Source organism: Cryptomeria japonica, chromosome 8, assembly GCF_030272615.1.
Source record: "Cryptomeria japonica chromosome 8, Sugi_1.0, whole genome shotgun sequence".
NCBI lineage: Eukaryota > Viridiplantae > Streptophyta > Pinopsida > Cupressales > Cupressaceae > Cryptomeria > Cryptomeria japonica.
This window is the reverse complement of record NC_081412.1, coordinates 348,989,733-349,012,546: the sequence shown is the minus strand read 5'-3', so window position 1 is coordinate 349,012,546 and position 22,814 is coordinate 348,989,733. Positions and strand designations below refer to the sequence as shown.

Sequence of the window (22,814 nt, the reverse complement as noted above, 5' to 3'; positions counted from 1 at the left end):
GAAAAATTAAGCCCATCCATATTTTATTATAGATCATTTTGGATTTGTACTTAAAACTGATTAGAGATGTTCAACTTACAGTGCATTTTCCTCGTAACAACTCCCACTTTGGCTATGGCATTCCTTCCAGAATCCAACTATCATCAACAGCCTGTAAAGGGATTGGATGGATTGTCATTTAAGTTCTTTACAGATTGTTATGGTGTTGGTCATAGTTCCATACCTATTACGTGCTCTTCCAAAATGTGAGTCATGTTTACTCCAGTACTTTCAGAATGTGCCAATATTTATTACTGAAAACATAAAATTAAATTCTGAACAATTTCCACGAATTCTAGGACACTCAATTTGCTGTTGGCCCACAAGACTCGATAAAATACAATCATAAACTTTGGAAAACGGTTGAAATTTCTATTTAATTGCAAAGTATTTAACAATTGAACAGCTCCTGGAAATATGATTGCCATAGACGATTTGAAGATACCGTACTCTTGGATACTTGCATCACTCAATCTGAGATATGTCTGCTTTGGGAACACGCAGCTAAAACTAATATTTCTTCTAGAAAAACAGCAATATGATATTGCTAATAATGACTTAAACTGCTACTGGAACAGCTTCGTCCAAGGCAAGAACACCGGGCAAGGTTTTTCCTTCTAATAGTTCCAAGCTGGCACCACCGCCTGTTGAAATGTGACTCATCTTCTCAGCCACACCTACTTTCTCCACAGCAGCAACAGAATCACCTCCACCAATGATTGTGGTTACACCCTTCCCACTAAGATCTGCAAGCTTCTTTGCAATTGCCTGCATTCAAAAATACATGAAAAGTAGTATATCTCAATCCATTCATACAACTAGAATGAAATTATGACTAGATTAACATCCAAGAAGTACAGCCGCACAAACCTCAGTTCCATTGCGAATTTCTCTGATTCATACACTTCCGCCATAAATAATACATCCCAATCAATTCATACAATTAGAAAGAATTTATCAATGGGTTAACATCCAAGTAGTCTAGCCACACAAACCTCAGTTCCAGTTGCAAATTTCTCAAATTCAAACACTCCCATGGGACCATTCCAGATAACAGTTTTAGTTGTGTCCAAAGCATCGCTAAATGTCTTGATGGAGTCTGGTCCAATATCAAGACCCATCCACCCATCTGGAATCTCACTAGAGGGTACGATCTATAAAAATCATACAAGAACAAAATATGAAAGGACTAAATATCAAGAACCTAATCTTCAAGGAAATGAAGAAATGGGAAGTGGAAAGACATGTATACTCCAAAAATCAGACAATGTTGGATAACATACTCAATTCCAAGTTAATGTCTATTCATAACTACAATATAGAGCACATACCTTGCTGTTTGCATCAGGAGCAAATTTGTCTGCAATTACTACATCTGTTGGTAGCAAGAGCGAAACACCCTTATCTTTAGCTTTCTGCATCAGGATTGTGGCAAGTTCAAGCTTGTCTTCTTCAACAAGAGAGGATCCAACTTTAAGTCCTTGAGCCTTATAAAAAGTGAAAATCATGCCTCCTCCGAGAAGAAGAATATCAACCTTCGCAAGTAAAGACTCAATAACTCCAATTTTGGAGGAGACCTTGGATCCTCCCACAATGGCAGCAAATGGTCTCTTAGGTTCAGACACCGCACCAACAAGATAGTCAAGTTCCTACACAACATAATTTCAAAACATTAGGAAAAAATGACACTCAATTTCTTCTCCCCACATTTAAGATATAGCTCTAATGACAATGTAAGATGATAACAATGATATCACAGACATTTTCAAAATATTTGTTGAGTTTATTTTTAGGAGCAACCAATATTAATCTCAGCCTCAGAAAATAAATGCTTAGAAGAATTAATGTTGTTTCTAAGCGTCCATTCATCATATTGAATTATTGAATTGTTATAGCAGATTAGAACAATCTGAATCCCATCAAGTGCAAAAAGACACAAGCCCCAGGACTTTGAGTATCCAACGTTTTAAAGGGAACATAGAGAATTCTACCTTCTGCAGAAGGAAACCAGCAACAGATGGGTGGAGATACTTAGTAACACCTTCAGTAGAAGCATGTGCTCTATGAGCTGTGCCAAAAGCATCATTAACATAGAGGTCTGCAACAGCAGCCAGCTTCTTTGCAAATTCAGGGTCATTTTTCTCTTCCTCCTTGTAGAATCGGACATTTTCAAGAAGCAAAACGCCTCCTTCTGGTAGAGATGCCACTAATTTTTCTACTTCCTCTCCAATGCAATCTTCTGCTTTCACTACCTGCATAAGCAATTACTCAATAGTCAAAACCAAATAAAAATATAGAATTAATTTTCTGTAGATAGTAACATTTCAAATAATATACTATACATACATTGATCCCAAGTAATTCTGATAGCCTGGCCACAAGAGGTTTCAAGCTGTACTTTGGTGTAACACCTTTAGGTCGGCCCTGCAATTCATCAAGCATCAAGTCAGAGCTCAAGACAGTCAAATTTCAATGTGCAAATATGAGTCCTTAAAAAAATAAAAACATTAATGACAGAGAACAATTATATAAATTAGAAATATTTGAATGGAACGTGGCACACAAGTCCCAAACTAAGCGCTTAAAGTTCAGAAATGGAGGAAAGAAGGCAGTCACAAAATATGTCCATGACAATTGACAAGTGAACCAACTTGACAATAGAAAAGGGAATATCTGCAAAACAGGCAAACCAACCTGACAATATACAGAAAGAAAAGAAACTGATACCGATCAGGATTCTGAGAGAAATTCATTGAATTAAAATTCAAATATCAAACACCTGGATAATTGGAAAATAACTAATAAGGGAATACAAATGGCAGAAAATTATACCTATCTTTAAACTTAGAAATGGTACGGTGTTTCTCCAAATTTTGGCAAAAAGGATACGGAAGGCTATGGGGATGCATTCCAGATTTCAGCAACCACAGCGAGTTGGCCAGAGGGGAGGAAAAGGAGATGAAAGATTTCAGTTACAAATTTATAACCTTTCAATTGAATAATTAAACTGCAAAAAAAAAATTAAAAATTCTAAATAGCTGAAATTCAAATAACAGTAACATTTATGATAATAAATATTGAACATTGAATGTCAACGTTGACTATTGAAAATTTAAATTGGGTGAAACTGTAATATGAATATGAAATTGTACATGCTAAACCAACTTGAGAAAAGATATGGAGTAAAAGAAGAAAGCAATAATGATCAGGATTCCCTTAGCAAGGTGTTCAATGAAAACTCAAAAACCAAACTCAACTGCCTAATTGGAAAACAAGGCAAGACAAACAGCAATCTTAACATTTAGCTATATCAAATTCCCAATGAAACTGGATGAAGCAAGCAGTTATTAAACTAGATGATTGGAAAGATTCTAAAGTCAAGCATATAAGACTGTACAAGTGATTTTTCAGAATGTGAAAACACTCTTTCATTCACCTAGTTGTCATACTGGCCCTTGTAATTTGGCCTTTCAATATTCCTTAATGGCTGGGGTACCCACAAAAACCTCATTTATCAAGCAAAAAACATCTTTCTTAAAGTATGTAGAAAGGGAACATAGAGAAGCCGATAACCTTGAAGTAAATCAGTCATGGCAGTGCATAAACTGAACAATATGATTATAAAATGGTAAATGAATAACTAATGCACTCCCATGTAGTTGGCTATATTAATAAAAGATGGGAAAAATTCACCTTAAATGCAGCAATTATCTATTTCATTTCACAAAAATAATTAAGAAATACCATAATTCACAGTTTGGCTGTCTTTTTGTTGCTTGGCCTATTCTGATTCTTCCCTGCAAAAGTTGCCACTTGAAGCCTTGGTCATCCAAAGACCATATGTGCAGAAAAATCAAAGTTGCATCGACACTGATACGAATACAAATACAGATATGGTATCGGATAAAGATATGACCATTTTTTAAGACCCCCCAACATGGATACGGCTGGATAGGACATTCATACAAATCACATATACATATATTTAACACAATTTTCTAAGTTATTAGAGGAGATTTTCATTACTTCCAAAGCAATAAATAATTGCTACATAAATAATTATAAGTTGATTTAACAATTTACAATATGCAAAAATAGTAGAGTTGCACTGGAAGATAACCCAAAAAAATGGGTTGCTGAAATAGAAAAACATTTCATTTGTCTTTCTCATTTGGTGTAGGTTTTGTTTATACCAATATTTTTTTTTTAAATTGCATGAATGAGGTTGTTTTATATTAAATTTAAGAAGATTTACGTCAAATTTGGAAAAAATCAAATCACATAGTATTTGGCACGATTGGAAATCAAGGTTTTTTGGGCATGCATCGATGGGTATTGTATCCGACATGTATCTGGGCTGTATCGGATACATATCCGTTTTGGATATGGAAAATACACATGCCCAAGGAGGGACATAGGTGTTTCCGGCTACTCTGAGAAAAATCAAACAAAATCCCTTCAATAAAAAAAAATTGATTTTCACAAAATCACATTTATGTGCCAATTAGAAGCTTTGGCCAAAATTATCAGACATGCATGTTTTGGAATCCATAGTTAAATAATATTTACTAAGCAATAGATAATGTTGAATGTTTATTCTGGTGGATTTAAATCTATTTCGTACAGAATAAATGAAGTGAGAACAATGGTTGTCAAAAAGAACTTCAGACTTATTCATGCAAGCAGAGTTCCAGCAACCCACATACTATAACACTACCACTTATATAATTTTCAAGTTTTTCAATCCACAATGTTCTACTTGTATGAGTTGGGGCACACCCTGTGGACCATACTCATGCAAAATTATTTCAAAGAAAATTGGTAAGCTAACTTTCATGCAGTCAGTGAACCAGAGTATTCTTGGCAAGGAAAACAGTAGTTATTAGCTTGAATAAACAACCAGTTAGATTCCCTACAAAGAGCTACAATCCTTCCCAAAATAATTTTAGTAGTTATTACCATAGATGGCACACTCGCAGAGTACTCGGCGAGTTTCAAAAACTCGCCGAGTTTTTGAGCTCTGCGAGTTTTTATGACTTTAACTCGCAGCAAAAACTCGCCGAGTTTTTGCAAAAAAGTCGCCGAGTTTCTTTAAAAAACTCGGCTAGACTAAAAAAAGAGGCCCAAACATGTCAAAAAATTATCATTTTTTGTTTTTTCAGGTCAGTTTCATTCTCTTCATCAAAATATACACATGAAATATAACATTTAAGTATAAGTGGCATTTCAATATGTCTTTTTCTTTTCTTATACTTTATAACACCCGACGCCTTTATAAAATAATAAAAGTATTTTTGGCCTCGCGGGGCGCTGCCTCCAAACCCCCGTCGAAAAATATAGGGGAAAACTGCGCTGATGGAAGTAGGGAAAATTTAACCTCCGAGTCTGATTAGACTCCATATAACAACATAATTAGCATTGAAGAAATCTTGGTATTATACATTTTAGAGTTGAAAGTTTGAAACTATCAGTATGAATGATGAAATTTCAAATATTGCGATTTTGTAGATCTCCACCAAGATCTTGACCTATCTCTCTACCCCTCTTTTTCTCACCCTTAGAACTAGGAAGATCTCCACTGGGAAGAGGAAGAGGAATAGTAATTTTACCTAGAGCTGGGAAGAGGAAGTTGTAATTATAATTTGTACTGATGTATTTACTTTTGGTTTTACAAAAACTATTTACTATTTTGCTTCCAGCCATCAGCATTCCTCATGAGGATGCGATTTTGTAGACACTTTGCATTTGAATATATCTAGAATCAGCTTGTTTCTTTTGTGTTATCATTTATTGACTCATTGGATGCATCTTCTCATTACATTTTGCAAAAAAATGCATTTTTTATTAGAATTAAGCGTGTTTTTACGTTGCCGAGTTTTTCGCCGAGTTTTTCCGAGTTTTTCCTGAGTTTTTGCCGAGTTTTTTTCTCAGGGGCTTGGCGAGACGAGCCGAGTCGCGAGTAGTTCAACTATGGTTATTACCACCATGTTAGGATAAAGTAGACAAACATAATCAACTGCTACAATAGATAACCGACATTACAAAATATTGGTAACGCCTTTCATACCCACAATATTTACAAGGATGATAAAAATACATTTTCAGCCCTTGCCGAAAGAACATAATAATTGTGTTCCTAGACAATATGGTTCCTTTCAGTGTCAAGCTCAAGAGGAAAACCAATGAATTTTAATAGCTTCTATGAACCTCTTTTTACAAGAATTATGATATTAAACTATATATATACAAACCCAATGATAATTCATATATCCAGCCATGCTGAAACTAGGTGATAAAAATATGAAATCATATCATTTACAAGGATAAAAAATATGTATATTCAGCCTTGCAAAAAGAAAACCATCATTGTGCTCCTAGTCAATAACCTCACAAAGTCAATCAGAATGAGCTCAAAAGGAAAATCAATTATCTTTAATACCTTCTACGAACCTCTTTTACAATTATTATGATATTAATCCATACTGTAAGGCTGGTTTCATATATGTATCTTTGTTTGTATGTATGTATGCATTTCATTTTTTACTCCCCCTGTTCAGCAGAGATAGATTTGGCCATATACTATATATACCGGTGGGGTGGGGAGATTGGTGGACTTCCAAACACAGACACAATGCATGTGTGCGTGAGTGTGAGAAAAAAAAAACTGATGAACTGCCCACACACACACACACATATATATATAATGTAACAAACTGATAATTGATAAAATCACCATCAATTGTCAAATGTTACAAATAAATCAAAATAGTTTATTAGAACTGCACTTAGAAAATCAATACAAATCATCATATTGCTCTTCATCCAAAGTATCAATGTCATCACCTGGTTTGTTAGAACCATAAACTGCAGTATGCAGGTCCTATGTAGCAGCCTCGTGTAAATCATCCTTGATCAAGTGTGGCGACATGGGCCTGTCATCCTCAATCAAGAGTAAAGAACACTATCAGATAGACCTTTTTTTTTGGTCTTTTCATGAAAATGATTTTTTTCGTCCCAAGATAGATCTGATGCAAAAGCATCCTAGGGGTCAAGCAATCTTGTATCAGTCCAAAACATGTGCCTTCATTTTGTTTTGTTTTAGTTGTCTAGACAGTGGATCAACTATGTGTTTGGCTTTGCGAAGTGTGCATCAATGGTCTTGGTTTGTGGTTTTGATGCCTCAAGAAGGTTTTGCAGTAAAACAAAAAAGAAGTCATTGAGATGTTGATGCCGCATGAGCAAATGGACTATGAGTCTTGCCTTCCAAAAACAGAGTAGGAACCCTTTGTGGAACCACTAGAGCGGGCATTTTACTCAGGTAAGCTAGTAAAACCATGTAGGATTCAATCCGTGCCTTGAAAAGTGGATGGTTGAAGAAGCCATTCAGAGGCCAGCAGGTGGAAAGCAATAAACACCTTATCAATTATGTCAGGTTGTGTAAAATGTCAGTTATGCACAATGGCATACAGAGGCATTCCAAAAACAGCCAAGGAATCAGCAGACCCGCTGATGGAGACTGAAGAATCAGGATTTTCTAAGCTTCAGTTGAAAACATGTGGCATCGCAAGGACCACTCAGTTCCCATATCTATAAAGGAAAAGAGCACTCACCGCTTCAACATAAAAGCAGAGTTTTCCTTCTGGAGGTTATTGGAGTCAAGTTAAAGTTGGAACTAGAGTTTGAAATGAAGTCAAGACTAAATATGGTAGTCATAGGCACAGCTGCTCTTTAAACAAGGAGATAGATTGTAACACAGAGAGTCTCTACTAGTAGGTTAAATATTTACTGGTTGGGTAGCATGGATTGTTGGGTTTCACATATTTTGGGGAGTCCCGTAGGGTGTACAATTCTTCTACATATAATGGAGTATTTGTTTTTCCAAATTCTTCTTTGATCTTCCTCAATCTTATGCTTTCATTGGACAACTGTTAGCTGGTTGTTCATTTACTGTTTACATCATTTGTTATTAGAGCAAAAGTGAAGATTTGTAAGTGAGGGTTGCATAAGCTCCATAATGAAGAGCATTTTTTTGTGTATGTCACATTGCAGGTGGACCAAAGGAGCTAATGATCCGGAGAAGAAGAAGAGTGAGTGGGAAACATCAGAGTGACCAAAGGACTACGCTTAGCAAACCTTGCCGATATGATGAGGGCCCATCAAGGAAGGTTAAATGTCATGGAGATCAGATAGAGAAGAGTAGTCATTATAGAGGACAGAAATGAGGATGAGAGGGAAGATGTTGACATGCAAGGAGCCGTGGACATTAACTTTGATGAGGAATTCACAACAGAAAAAAATATTGAAAGCAAATCCAGGTTTGATCAACCAGCTTATGAAGCCTGAATCTAGATGAGTTGATAGACTAGATAACAGAACTTATAAAATATTTTGACTTCAAACCAATTGAGGACCCCCAAGGAGTCAAGTATGTAAGCATAAAGGTAAAGGGCCATGCCACCTTGTTGCGTGATAGTGTGCAAAAAGACCACATCAAAAGGGGTAAACCAAAGATCTCAATTTGGAATCAAACGGTTACGAAGCTCAAAATAAAGTTACAGAAACTACGAAATTTGGGATGAAATATGCTTGTGAACAAGATTCTTGTAAAAGAGGCCTATTGAGTGGTACTACGAAATTTGGGATGAAATATGCTTGTGAACAAGATTCTTGTAAAAGAGGCCTACTGAGTGGTAATGAATAAAGTAGTCCCGTAAGTGACAGCAAGCCAAAGGTAAGGATGGGAGCAGAAGGGGCACACAATGCACAGAAAAGCAGACATACAAGCAGAAGAAAATACAAAAAAATAGGTTTTGTGCAAGACTCAAAGAGTGATCAGTGAACAAACTTCAAGCTGCGAAGGGAGAGGAAACCACAAAGGAGGTGTCTTAAATGGGACTTGCTATTGTGGGGAATCAGATCACTGAGCTTTCAAGTGTTTGGAAGCAGAATGTGAGCAAGGGCATGCAGATAAGCGTGTTAACATTGTGCAGGCCAAAGACGAAGAGAATGAAGCAGAAAGTGGAGCTTTAGAGGCTTGGGAGCACTTGATGATGTGAAAGTGCCACTCAAGCCGGACAAAGAAGAGAAGGAATCATGGTTGAGGAAGAGTAACTTTTGCACTAACAGCAAATTAGGCAGTATGTGTTGCAGATTGATAATTGATGGAAGCAGCACTAATAATCTAGAATCCTCTAAGGTGGTCCAAAAGTTGGGATGCAAAGTTGTCAAATACCCCACACCATACAAAGTTTCTTGGTTGCAAAAGGGACATTAACTCACTATGACAAAACAGTGTATGATTGCATTTCACATTATAGCACACACAGATGAAGTATGGTACAATGTAATTCTGATGGATGCATGCCATGTGTTGTTAAACAAACTATAACAGTATGGCAAAAACACGATCCATCATGAAAGAAAGAAAACTTCACTGTCATAGAGGATGAGAAGAAATTTGAGTTATTACCCATTAAGGAAGAATAAGACACAGAGAACAAGATGACATTGTTGAGCAACAGGGGGTTTCTCAAGGAAGTTAGACACACAGGAGTGCTATGCAATGGTACTTGAGCCCATGCCAAAAGAGAAGTCCTGCAGCAAGGAGTGGTCATAAATTGAAGAACTACTCAAATACTTCACATATATCATAAGCAATAGGATGCTAAAGGGATTGCAGCCAATATGCTTACCAAACAAGATACTGCACTGGATCAGCCTGGATGTGTGTGTGGAACTCAACAAGCAAGTTGAGGAGTTGTTGGAGGTCTAATATAGGAAAGTAAGAGTCCTTGGGCAATACACAATACTTGCAATGAAGGACAAGAAGTGGAGATTGTATATAGACTCCCACACAACAAACAAGATCACCATAAAATGTCAGTTTCTTAATGCAAATAGACAATCTCATGGATTGTTTGAGCAGAGAACTTTACTTTTCCAAGACTAACTTGAAGAGTCGATACCATCAAATAACAATCCAACAAGGAGAAGAATGGACAATCGCATTCAAGGCAAAGTATGGCTTGTATGAGTAAACGGTTATGCTATTCAAACTAACAAATGCCCCAAGCATGTTCATGAGCCTGATAAATGAGGCCATAAAGTCATTTCTTGACAAGTTAATGACCATATACATGGATGAGATCTTGGTGTCAGCAAGACAAAGGAATTTCATCTTGCACACTTATTTTAGGCTTTTGCCCAACTAAAGAAGGAAACCCCAAATGTGAACTTGAAGAAATGCAATTTCATGCAAACTAAAGTTGCATATTTGAGATTTCTGATAGCTCAAGATGAGTTGAGGATGGACCTTGAGAAGTTGAGAGAGATGGTCATATGGCTAGTGTCATAGAGTGTCATAGAAGTTAAAAGTTTCCATGGATTGGCAAGCTTCTATAGAAGTTCATTCCAAACTTCAATGGTATTTGAGTCCCACTGATTCATTGTATGAGGAAAAATGTGTTTGACAAGACTACTCTTGCTGACAAGAGTCTTGAGAGAATGTTACTGAGGAGCCTACCTTGGCATTCCCTAACTTTGAGAAGGTTTTCCAAGTTGATTGTGACGCTGCTGGTAATGCAATTGGAGCAATACTTTAACCAAGAGGAAGGCTGATAACTTATTTGAGCAAGAAATTCAACATTGCCAAGAAGAAATACAGTCTACGATCAAGAATTCTAGGCCATTGTCAAAGCCATGCAAAAGAAGAGGCACTACTTGTTGCCCAAGAAAGTTTGTCTTGTACACAGACCATCAAGTGTTGAAGTCCAACAAACACACAAAGTTGAACCAGAGACACATGAGGTGGGTATAGGATATCCACAGGGCCACTCTTTTGTTGTGAAACATAGAACTGGAAAGTCCAACAAAATTGCAAACACCTTGAGAAAGAAGCAAACATTGTCATCCATTGTGATTTTTGAGTTACTGGGGATGAAAGAATGAAGTTACTGTATGTTGTGTATCCCAATTTCACAAATGCATGGAAAGTGTGCATTGAGTTGTGGATTGGTGAGAGAAGCACATATGAGGGCTACTTCATGCAAGAGAGTTACCCCTTTTGCAAACAGCAATCAAGTATCCAACAGGCTTAAAGGAGGGAGAACCTCATTAGATAGTTGCACAATGGCAGGTTAGGAGGGAGAACCTTATTAGAAGAGAGATATTATGAGCCTAATTTCCGTAATTTGCAAAGATGTGCACAAATTTGTTGAGAGATGCATGATGTGTCAAAAAGAAAAGGGTGTGGCGCAAAACACAAGGTTATATAAATCACTGCCAACACTGGAAAGACCTTGGAAGCAAATATCCAGACTTTGTCCTTGGTTTACCATGGACACAAAGAGGCGATGACTCAAATTTTTATTGTTGTTGACAAATTTTGCAAAATGGTGCATTTCATTCCTTGTAGGCAAATAAATGATTCATAAAGGCTCAATTATAGTTTCGCACACCATCCACAGAATGATGTTAAAACAGAGGTTGTCAATTGAAGGTTACCAGTTAACAGTTGGTAAAGCCAGGAGTACCTAGAATGTGGTAGTATCTCTGCCAATCAACATATGCTACCTTGAGAGTTAGCATTTCCTTGTGACTTGTGTAAGTTGCTAGCACATTTCCACTGTGCCTATATCTGCTTGGATCATTGACAAATGCCAACAAAGTGCAAGCTATTTGGTTGCAGTTGCATAGATCGACCAGTGGTAGAGCTTCAAAAGCTTGAAGAATTAATTAATTAATTCAAAAAATTGAAACAGTCATCTTACAAAAGTAAAAAAAATTATTTTATCAACAAGAAAACAAAGTTTAGAGACAGAGAGTGCAGCACTTGGCAGAAAAGAATCAAGGGTTGCAAGATAAATTGATAAGATATGTATGGTTCATAAAAGAGTGGCAACAAAAATTCTTTATAAAAAAGATGTTGGCAAAGCTCCAAAAGGATAAAGAAGTGAAGAGAGAAAAAGTATACCCAACCAAGAGACCAATCTCTACCCGTAATAACAGACAATGACTCAGCTATGCATGCTTAGCACTCCACAGTATACTTTTTCTTCCAAGAAAGAATGAATAGTTTATTTGGTGGTTTTAGAAAAACGGTGAAGGAAATGACTAATAAGTCACCAAACATGAGTTCGAATAGAAAAGTTCTTGGCAAAAAATGAACAAGGAATTAGAAACCCGGTAGAAATTAAGGAGTTGCCTTCCTAGAAAACAATAAGTTTCAGAATGTTCCAAGACAGCTGAAGCAAGGCAATTTTACAAAGAGAAAAAGCCTAAGTCACTTTCTCAACAAAAACAGCCCAAGAAGAATAATAGAATTATTTCTTCTGTAAAATATCATGAAGAATGTAGGAATCTCCAGCAAAGGTTTGCTAACAAAGAAGAAGGTAGCATTGCACTACTTAAAAGAAAATAAGTGGAGACTCCAAAGAAAAGACAGCAACTTCATCAACGAAGAGATAACACATCACCACCATGTTACTACAGACTACAGATGAGAGCGACCTTCCAATAAATGCAAAAGAGTCAAAATGAGTTGAAGAATCTCAAAAGAGAGGAAAAAAGCCCAATGGAAAAGGTAGAAAATCATCATGCTCTCAACCTTGTGCAAGCAAGCATAAGGAGCCAAAGAAGGTATACAAGAGGCAATATTTCATTGTTTGTTTCTAACATAGAAAGAGAGGCCAAGTAGCAAATTAATATTGGTATAAAAATGTTCATTGTGTGAAATGAGTTACCATAATGTAGCCATGTGTTGGAAGAAGCAATCCAACACCAAGGAGCCCAAGTACTTCAAAAAGAGAGTGAGTCAACCCATAGAGAAGAGCAAGGTCTAGAAAGCAAAAAGAAAGTAAGATGTGAAGACTGCTCTTCATGAAGATGACGAGAAAGGGAAAACGAAAATGAAAGTATGTTATTCAAGAGCATGTGAAAGAATCACAAGACTTCTTGCAAAATTATGAGGACTGGCACATGAAATGAATATTGGCATTACCATGTTCATTTTGTTAATTCATGTAGCCATGTGTTGGAAGATGCAATACATCACCAAGCAGCCCAATTACTTCAAAGAGATTGCAAGTTGTTCACACCACTCTCCAAGCCAAAGAGAAAAGCAAGGTGTAGAAAGCCAAAAAGAAAGAAAAATGTGAAGACCACTCTTCAAGTCAAGAATGACAAAAAAAGTTGGGAACTGCATTTTCAACTTGACAAGACAAATCAGAAGAGGCTGTCTAAGAAGGAAGAGGCGTCTATAAACAGGAAAGAAGTAGGCAGTCCAAGCATCTGCAAGCCAAGAAGTGGAAACGAAAGAAACAAAGCTCTTCTCGAGAAGAAGCCATCAAAAGGGGACAATACATAGAGGTGTCCTTGTCATCATTGCAAATGGGCAATGGCAAGAAATCATCTTTGGACTATTGCATAGAATACCTACAATAAAATTGATTTGAACCTACACATATGAGGAGTACTGTTACTGAGAAGCACTTGAGACACCTTCAAATTTCTTTTAAGGTTCCATATGTTTGCAGGAGCAAACAGAGAATTGACTCCACTTGTATGAGCAAATAGAGAGGCATTTTGTTGATCAGGTTTGAAAATGGAACCCCCATCAAATCCACTTGGGAAGCACAAGTAGAGGCATCCAAAGATTGTATTGTTTGAGTCGTTCAAATTTTCACATTGATATGTAGTTCATCATGCTGTCCTAATGATAGCACACGCATATCAAAGTAGAAGTGAGGCATTCCAAGTTAAGCAAGAGGTGTCACGAGTGATTCTAGTAAATTGCAGAGTAAACAAGCACTGAAAGTGAAACATCACAAAGGTGGCAACAAGCTAGTTTACACTTCTCCATGCAAATCCGAGTGGATTTGAAATGGTGTCAATTGTAACATCCTATGTATTATTCTCTTGTGACAATCATGTAGCATATTGGCATAAAAACGGTTATAATATATGCGTGTGATTTTGCTTACAACATCATAAATGTTATGCTTGTGATTTTGTTTACATCATCATAATGGTTGTAGCATTAATTTGGGTGTATCACAAAATTTTAACATGCATGAGAATATCACAATGATTAGATATACATGTAGCGGTCTAATTCAGCATCACAAAGTTGTGGCATACATTTGGATGTCCCAATGTAGACGATTGTTTTCAGCATTAATGTAGCATTCCAATGCAAATTGGATGATATCAGTACGCACATATTAAATATATATGGCACTAATGTAGCATGTTTTTTCAATTCTCACATGCACATGAGGCATAGTTTCAGCAGGTTTCTCTGAGACTGGTTTTGTATGAAAATCAGTTAACGTAGCCACATTGATTGATGTAAAAGTGTGCTCATGAATTAAAGAGTTGCTTCCATGGGCATTGGATGATATCAGTACGCACATATTAAATATATATGGCACTAATGTAGCATGTTTTTTTAATTCTCACGTGCACATGAAGCATAGTTTCAGCAGGTTTCTCTGAGACTGGTTTTGTATGAAAAGCAGTTAACGTAGTGTTGTGACGTTTTCACACATCGCGCCCCAGTTTTCGCTTTTTAAAGTTGTCCCTTAGCATCTTAGGTTTTTGTCTCCAATTTCTCACCTCTGCAAATGAGTCAAGTTTTTAAAAATTTGGAGGAATCACCAAAATGAATGAGAAGGAAAAATGGTCAAATGGACATTTTGATGCTGTAGATGGGCTCAGATAGGTCTAAGGAGTAAAATCGCAATTTCCCGGGACCAATTCTGACAACTCACCTTTTTAAGACTTTTTGCTTTTTTCTAAATTTAGAAAGTTTTGTTTTTGGCATTTTGGGGCCAATCCAGGAATCTACTTTTTCAATCTGCTTTTTTCTAAAAATAGAAAGTTGCTTTTTTGAAGTTGTTTTTTTTGCTTTTTTGAGGTCTTGGATGGTTTTAGGGTCAGGAGAAGTGTCAAGTTAGAAGAATTCATCCAAAACGAACCAATTGTGAAATAGCTTTCAAATCCAAAGGAAAATTTCTAAAAGCTAATCGAAGATCACCAGAATTTGACTAAGTCTGGAACTCAAATTAAGAAATTCCTTGTTCAAATAATGAAGGATGCCTATCCATGGAGGAATTTCTTGTTTCATGATGAAGTTCGCCTTACGAGTCAAGAAAATTCCTAACTAAGCATGAAGTTTACTCAAGAAAGGTGAAAATTCCTTGTTTAAGTGTCAAAATTCTCTCAACAATGAAGAAAATTTCCAAGGCAGCACCAAGTCCGCCCAAGGAGTGGGTAAGGAGAATGATTAAGTGTTAGCATCTTGGGAAGAAAATTCAGAATTTTGACTAAGTATAGAAGAAATTTCCTAAGACACCTTAAAGTCTGCTCTCCTAGGTGTGGAAAATTCCCAAGTTGATGTGAAATCCACTCTCCCAAGCAAGAAAAATCCTAATCAAACATCAAGTCCGCCCTCTTCACATTGAAATCTTCCTCATTGCATGCCCAAGTCCGCTCAAGAAGTAGGAAAAGTTCCTTGTGGGCATGCAAAGTCCACCTTCCTCAAGGTGGAAAATGAACTCAAAATTCCTAAGACAAGTACCAAGTCTGCCCTACCATGTGAAGTCAGCTGAAAATCAAGGATTAAATCTGGTAAAATTGTTGGCATTTTGAAGGAAAAGGGCAGAGATAGGACTAGGCGTTGAATGATTAAGTTGAAAGTGCATTGAAAACATTTCCAGCTCACACATGAAGTCCGCCATACCTCTTTGAATGTTGCTTAGACACACACCAAGTCCGCCCTACCCCCTTGGTAATGTTTCCAACCTCATAATGAAGTCCGCCTGGGCATATCTAAAACATTCCTCAAGCCTTGGCAAAGTACACCCTTGGCTAGGAAAAGGGAAAAGTTTTGGCAAAGGTGGATAAAGCATGAATATAGCACAAAGGCTTGCAAGAGGAATTCGCCTAAATCAAAAGGAAAGTGTTGGCAAAAAGGAAAAAATGAATAAAGCAAAAACCAACACATGTGAAATTCGCCCAACTAAAGAGGAATTCAAGTTTTTTTTTAACTTGACAAAATCGAATAAAGCAAGACATGAAAAGCACTTCACCTAGTTTGAAGAGGTTTGGCAAAGAAAAGATGAAAAAATTAAAGCAAAAGGGATGGAAACAAAGGAATTTGCCCAAGAAGGAAATAGAAAGCTTGAGGAAATAAATAAAACACCAAACTCATCCCATGTGGAAATTCGCCTAAGAAGAGAAATCAAAATTATTAAGATGCAAGGTGAAAGTAAAATAAAGCAAGCAGTTCGCCTAAGAGAGAAATGGAAAGATTGATGAGGAGGTGGAATAAAGCACAAAAACAAGCCATACGAAGGAATTCACTCAAGCATTAAGGTGAATTAAAAGGCTTCTAGAAGGATAAGAATAGGAGTTGCAAGAAGTTTTAAAACACAAAAACAATAAAGCACCAGTAAAGTTCGATATGGAAACCAAAACTGGACCACATTCATTGCCTTCAAAAATCAATTAAAACAAAAAAGCACTCTTTTGTGACCTTTTCACACATCACCCCATTGCAAACGGGGACCCCCTCTTTCCTGCTTTCCGCGTCCTGTTAGTTTAGGGTTTTGGTAGTGGATGGCAATTTTGAGCTTCTAAGTGCCTGAGTCTCGAATTTTGAAGTGTGATCATGCCCAATTGCTATTAGGATTTTAAATTTTGAATAGGATCAAATGCATGTAAAATGTTAAATGTCTACGTGATCCTAATTTTGTCTAACTATAGACTTTTGAGCGTGATTGAGTTTCTAAGTTGGTGGTATTTTTGTGCCTAAGCATCATGAGGTCCTTTAGGGGGTATTTTCTTGCTCCTAGGAGGTAATCCAAGTCAAGATTGCACTTTAACCCAATGAAATCCCTATTTTCTCGCTTAGTTTTTGATAAATTTGGCTAAGTCCCATTGTGTAGTGATGAAATTTGAAGTGTCTAGATGTTTTTGAGTGGAGGAATTATTAAATTCCTGATGAAAATCTATGTTTGAGGTCTAAAGGTCAAAAATCCTAATAAGGGGCGTTTTTCCCCCAGCTTTTAAGTATATTTCCAATGGACCTTGTTTTCCCTCACTCAAAATCCTGATGGAGGGCGATTTTCCACCAAGAGGCTAAAATATTGACCAAGTGTTGGAAATATTCCTGATGACACACGTTTTTCCCCTGGAATGCAGATGACTTTGATTCGGACGAAATTTCCTATCCAGATGAAGGTCGATTTTCCCCCAAGTCAATTTATGATCAAGTTTAATGGATTTTTGTGTGGATGATTGTCCTAACGAGTGGTGAATTTCCCCAAGTGTGATTTATGATGAATTTTGATCTGGATAATCATCCAGATGGGAATCGATTTTCCCCGAGAGTGGATTTTTGGACTTAGTTGGGAAAACGAAGTGATTTTTTGGAATCAAGATGGGAATCGTTTTTCCCCCAATGATATTTTGACGAGGTATGAATTTTTGATCCAAAATTTTATCCCAAAGGAGGTCTATTTTCCCCCAAGAGGCAATTAAGGACATTAATGATGATTTTTATCCAAATATGGGGTGATTTTCCCCTAGGTGGCCAAATTTGATGAGTGAAATAAATTTAACACAAGTGGGCCCAAATTTAATTGTTTTTGCATGTGACAACGATTATTTAATAATCAAAAACAATTATCTAGTGATTTGCAACGATTATTAATGATCAAATATTTTACTAAGGCAAATTGATTTCCCCCGGGCAAGTTTAAAAAGGCAAAGTTTTATCCCACATTGCTTGTGTGGTGAGTTGACAAGGTGAAAACATGTTTAAAAGAGCCTGCCCAGCATTAAAATATTATATAAATGTTGATTGTAACAGTTAAGCGGCATATTGAAGACATTTTAGTGACAGATTGAAGTGTTCCCAGCTAGGCGATTTTGCCTAAGTGTCATTTTTGACACCATTGGTGAGCTGAAGTTGCAGATTGAAAGGAGTTTTCTGCCTAATCAGACCTGGGCGCCACCATTGGAAGGGAGATACAGCGAGTTTGGTGGCCATTATTACCACATTGGGCAATTTTCCAACTTGGCACGATTATTGGAGTTTAGCGATTTTATTTGGGAGGTTGATTCTTCCATATTTTGGGGTGATTTTCTCAACTTTGTCGGGCATCATTGATGTTGGAGGGCTGTGAATACACTCAAACCTGCGTTTTTCACCATTGCTGGAAGTGATTTTAATTCCATTGTTGGCTGGGTACTTCATTTTCCAGACTTATTTCTTCATTTCCAACCAGCACATACTTAGGCGATTTTGCTTGGACGTCATTTTGGGGCCATTTTAGGGTGGTTTGGAGGCATTTTCTGAGTACACCATTGCTGGTGTAAAGTCTGAAACTTCATTCTCAAGTTGCCTTCAGACTAATTCTTCATTTCCAGCGACCTCTACAATTGAGCGATATCACTTGTGCATCACTTGGGCATTTTTGGGGGCTTCCATTACTAATATAAGTCTGAAACTTCATTTCCAGATTTGTCTTTAGACTTAAACATTTGTTTCCAGCCCTTTGTTTGTGCCCAGACTTGGTCATTTTCACTTTGGGAAGGTAGAACTCATCAAATACAAGTGTTTCCTATGACTGCGACAAGTTCAAATGACTGATTTTTATGAGTTGCAGGTTGTCTTCAGACATTGGGCAGCCATTATTGAGTTTGGAAGGGTGTCTTCAGACATCTAGGATTGAAAATCAAAGCTTTCCACACCCTTTTCCAAGCATTTCCAGATTTGTGGTATACTTCTGGACATTAAATTCAACATTTTTCTGAGTATACTACATGTATCTCCAGACTTTATTTTGAAATCAGACCTTATGCAAGTCTGAAACTAAGGGTTTTATGAGGGTTTTAGACTCTATTCTTGTCAATTCATTCTATTTTCAGAATTTGTGATGAATATAGATAAAATTCTTGATTTTAGTCCCTAAATTTGTCTAGATCATAAAAATAAGAACTTATTCAATTCTGAAAATAGGTTATCAGGATAATTTTCCACATTATTGACTTTGAGTTTCATACAGATGCCATGTCTAAAACCGGGATTGGAGCTAGGAAGGAACAATTGAAGATAGTTCAAGAGGAATTCTATCTAGATTCCCAATTGTCCTCCCGATGGAAGGGAATCACAAACACGAACATGGAATTCCTGAATATGGAGCAGGTGCAGCAGAGGAAGTTTGAAGGGAAGAACCAGCTTCCTTCTCCTACATACACCAATATCATGAAGACTGGCATATATCACGCTACTAAGTTTCCTCAATCCATACAGTGCGGTGAGATTATAGGCATTATGATCTACTTTCTGGGAAGATCCGAACTCCCAAAGGGATAACCATTGCCTACCTCACTGAAGATGCAATTACAGAAGTGTTTGGAATTCCTCGTAGTGCAGATATGAAAGAAAGAACAAATGATGAATATGAAGCAAAATAAAAATTGAAGGCAGATGCATGCAAGATAGTTGTGAACAAAGAATGGATGATTGAACCAAGGCCTCATCATTCCAAGGCACCAAAGACACTAATGTGTACAGATTTCAAAGAGGAATATAGCGAAATGATATTCCTACTCAACCGAGTGATGGGGATGCCGCAAGGTGCCTTGTTCGGAGGATGGATGTTTTACTTTATCCAGGATTGTATAAGAGGAACAATGATCAATTGGGCGAAGATTATCAGCGACAATCTGCATTTTCAATTGAGGAATGTGGAGAAGACTAAGTCATTCAGCATGACTTCCTACCTTGTATACATGCAAGATTCATCACATACAAAGGATTAATATGCAAGGGCGAAGTCAGGAATGGACAATATAGAAGTTATGAATGTTATCCACAACTTGATATGCATAGAATTGAAGACTACAAGAGGGTGAATGATGCTTTCACCATGTATATTACAAGGATGTTGCAAGGCGGGATCCACAAAAGGTTGTCGAAGGCGGCAACGGAGTTAGTTGAACAATATGGATTGTGGTGCGTACAATTTCCCACCTTCACATACCTAAGGATTCAGGGATTCAGATCCCAACCTTACAAACTTCCTAGGTATCCTACAAACAGAATGATCCTACTTGAGGTGGTGAGACAACTTCTGGAATTTGATTTCATCCAGAAGGAGAAGCATAGAACAAGGATGACTTTTCCTATTGCGATAGGGAAGACTTTGGAAGTGTGCCACATTGTTGTTGCAGCTAGTACAGTGGTTGAAGAGATTGCATTCTATCGCCTTGGAACTTACAAGAGCGGAGACAGATTTGATCCACATAAGAATGTTGAAAGGATCAGAGGAGAAAAATTCATACACAAGGTTGACATTGAGGATTATTGGGCAAATCTAATGGATGAACAAGCAGTAAAGATGAGGATGTGGTCTAGGATGTCAATGGACTTCATAAGGAAATGTGAACTCTTTCTCATTCCAGATCAAATTGTGGATGATAGAGATCATACTCATCCGCAGTATGATTATGAAATGAAGAAACCTATCCTTTTGCATAATTGGTCACAACCAAAAGTAATAGATTTGAATGTGCTTATGAGAGATATCATTGATTTCTTTAGAGAGTGGGTAGACAAGCAAATGAACAGATTGATAGATATGGGCATTGTCTTCACTTATCAGAAAATGAAACAAGAGGAGTCCTCTCTTGAAGATGATCAAAGAACAATCAGTCATGTGAGGATTCATGCAAATGAGGAGAGTCGTGCTCCTAAATGAAGGAAGAGTGTGCCTAGAGAATCCAAGACAAAGGGGAATGTGATAGTTAGTCAGTAGTCAAAGAAGAAGAAGCATAAACCTAGCACTCATTTGTCTCCCCTTAGTTCCCTATCAATGAAGGAGGTAGATGTGCCAGAAAAGAGTAAAGAATTTGAACAATGCTCCAATACAGTGATTTTACCAGAGTATATTCAAGAGCTACATGCTACAACAACATCAGCACTGCAGCATGAAAATGAAGAACAGCTGAGATCTCCCACTATACAGTTGGAGGTTAGTTTGGGCAATAATATCTATGATTTGACCAAGTATAAGGAGGCGGATGATGATGTTATCTCAACATTGAGGGGACTTGATCCGGAAATGTGTCTTGGTAATGGGATGGCAATTTCCACCATTCCCAATTGGTTGCTGCAAAGCATGGAGAAAAGTAAGAAAATGGTAGACACGACCTATTAATGACATTGATGACTACTTAGCTAGGAGTAGAACCTAAAAAGGCTAAGATACTTTCCAATATAGCTAGAGATGAAACAGGAATACGGATCGCATAGGTGGCTATCCCAATAGGACATGTGACTAGAGATGTGGCTACTCCCATGGATTTCCAGATCGCTTCGGTTGCCCTTGGATGGACTACAAAAGAACAAGAGTTCTAAGAACTTGGTGATACAATCGAGGCAATCAATGCAAGGTTGGATAGGCATATAAAGAAGAAAAACATGTGTAAGGAAGAGAATATCAAGCTTAAGGAGTATATTGCAGGGATGAGGCATGAAGATCCCACCTTTGTCTCGCCTATCGCAGTTAACCGTGGACTTCATTTTGATCATGAGGCAGCAAGGAACACACATGCAAAGTTTAAAAAATGGATTGAAGATGTAACAAAGTAGGCGGATGATTTCTTAACTCAATTTGTCCAGGCATTTGACAGGACATCAATGCTCGCATTCAAGATACAATATTTGGAAGGAGTTTGGGATGAGTTCCAGCCAATACAGGAGAAGATCATTCCTTGCCTCAGAGTATTGAAAAAAGTTCATATGTCCACATTGATCCATGAAGGAGTTGTGCACGCAAGAGATAGATATGATTTCCAACGTTGGTATTATTCCTTAGCTATGCGGAAGTCTACTTATGAGCATGCACAAAGAGATTGTGCAGAGATGGAAGGATCAATTCAGGAGATTCAATCCAAAATCTTTTCATCCATTTAAGAATTGTTAAGGGTAGACATCAATGCTTTCAGCGGCCTACACTTAAAAGAAATGAGAGATAAGATGAAGTTCATGTACTTCAGCCAGTTGGATTCTTTGAAAAAGAATCAAAATGATGATTTGGTTTCCATGTTGATTCGTGTCCATAATTCGCAAAAGCTTATGCCAGATTGGGAGAATACTTTAGATGCTTGTTCCGATGCGTTGGATGTGATTGATGCTCAACATGAGGCTTTACCCAGCATTACTACCATGGAATTAGATTCAGTTTTGGCTAGATTCCTGGAATATGCTGCTAATGAGAGGAATGCAAGTCGAAATCTTCTAGAAGATGCCCTACTCGATGACTAGTCATCATTCCATTGGATTACATGTTGGTGATTCCTTTTTTGATGTAAACCCTAATTAGGGCAACTTTAGGGTTGTGTTGGCATGATCTTGGCCCTCTAATCTAAATGAGTCTTGGTCATTCATTTCTTTGGAGGCTCTATATAAACCCCATTGCCTCTCATTTGTAAGAGAGAGATTTTTGAGAATTGTCATCTACATGCTGCAAATTTGAATACAATCATTGAAGTTTGGTGATTTTGTTTAAATGTTGTATGCATGTGTGGTTCTCATTGCCTCCAAATTAGATTAGAATTTTAGAATAAAAATTTGCTTTCAAGTATTTTAGATTGAATAAAAGAGTTATTGAATGCATTTGTGTGGAATCCATCTAATCCATACCACTAGCTTCTTGTTGATTGTAAGTTAGCCTTGTGTGCTCAACTGGAATTTTATATGAACT

At 37.2% G+C, this 22,814-nt stretch overlaps 1 protein-coding gene across 1 annotated transcript in view; it reads right to left on the bottom strand.

Annotated features, from left to right (window-relative positions):
* Positions 1-387: 387 nt before the first annotated feature.
* LOC131045331 (phosphoglycerate kinase, cytosolic) overlaps positions 388-22,814 on the bottom strand; it is a 35,124-nt gene continuing 12,697 nt past the window's right edge. Inside the window, exons 2-6 of the mRNA XM_057978908.2 lie at positions 2,386-2,463; positions 2,031-2,291; positions 1,371-1,688; positions 1,035-1,193; positions 388-807 (exon numbers count right to left, since the gene is read on the bottom strand). Coding sequence (XP_057834891.1) covers positions 598-807; positions 1,035-1,193; positions 1,371-1,688; positions 2,031-2,291; positions 2,386-2,463 — 1,026 coding nt within the window. The 3' untranslated portion in view covers positions 388-597. The remainder of the gene's footprint in view (positions 808-1,034; positions 1,194-1,370; positions 1,689-2,030; positions 2,292-2,385; positions 2,464-22,814) is intronic.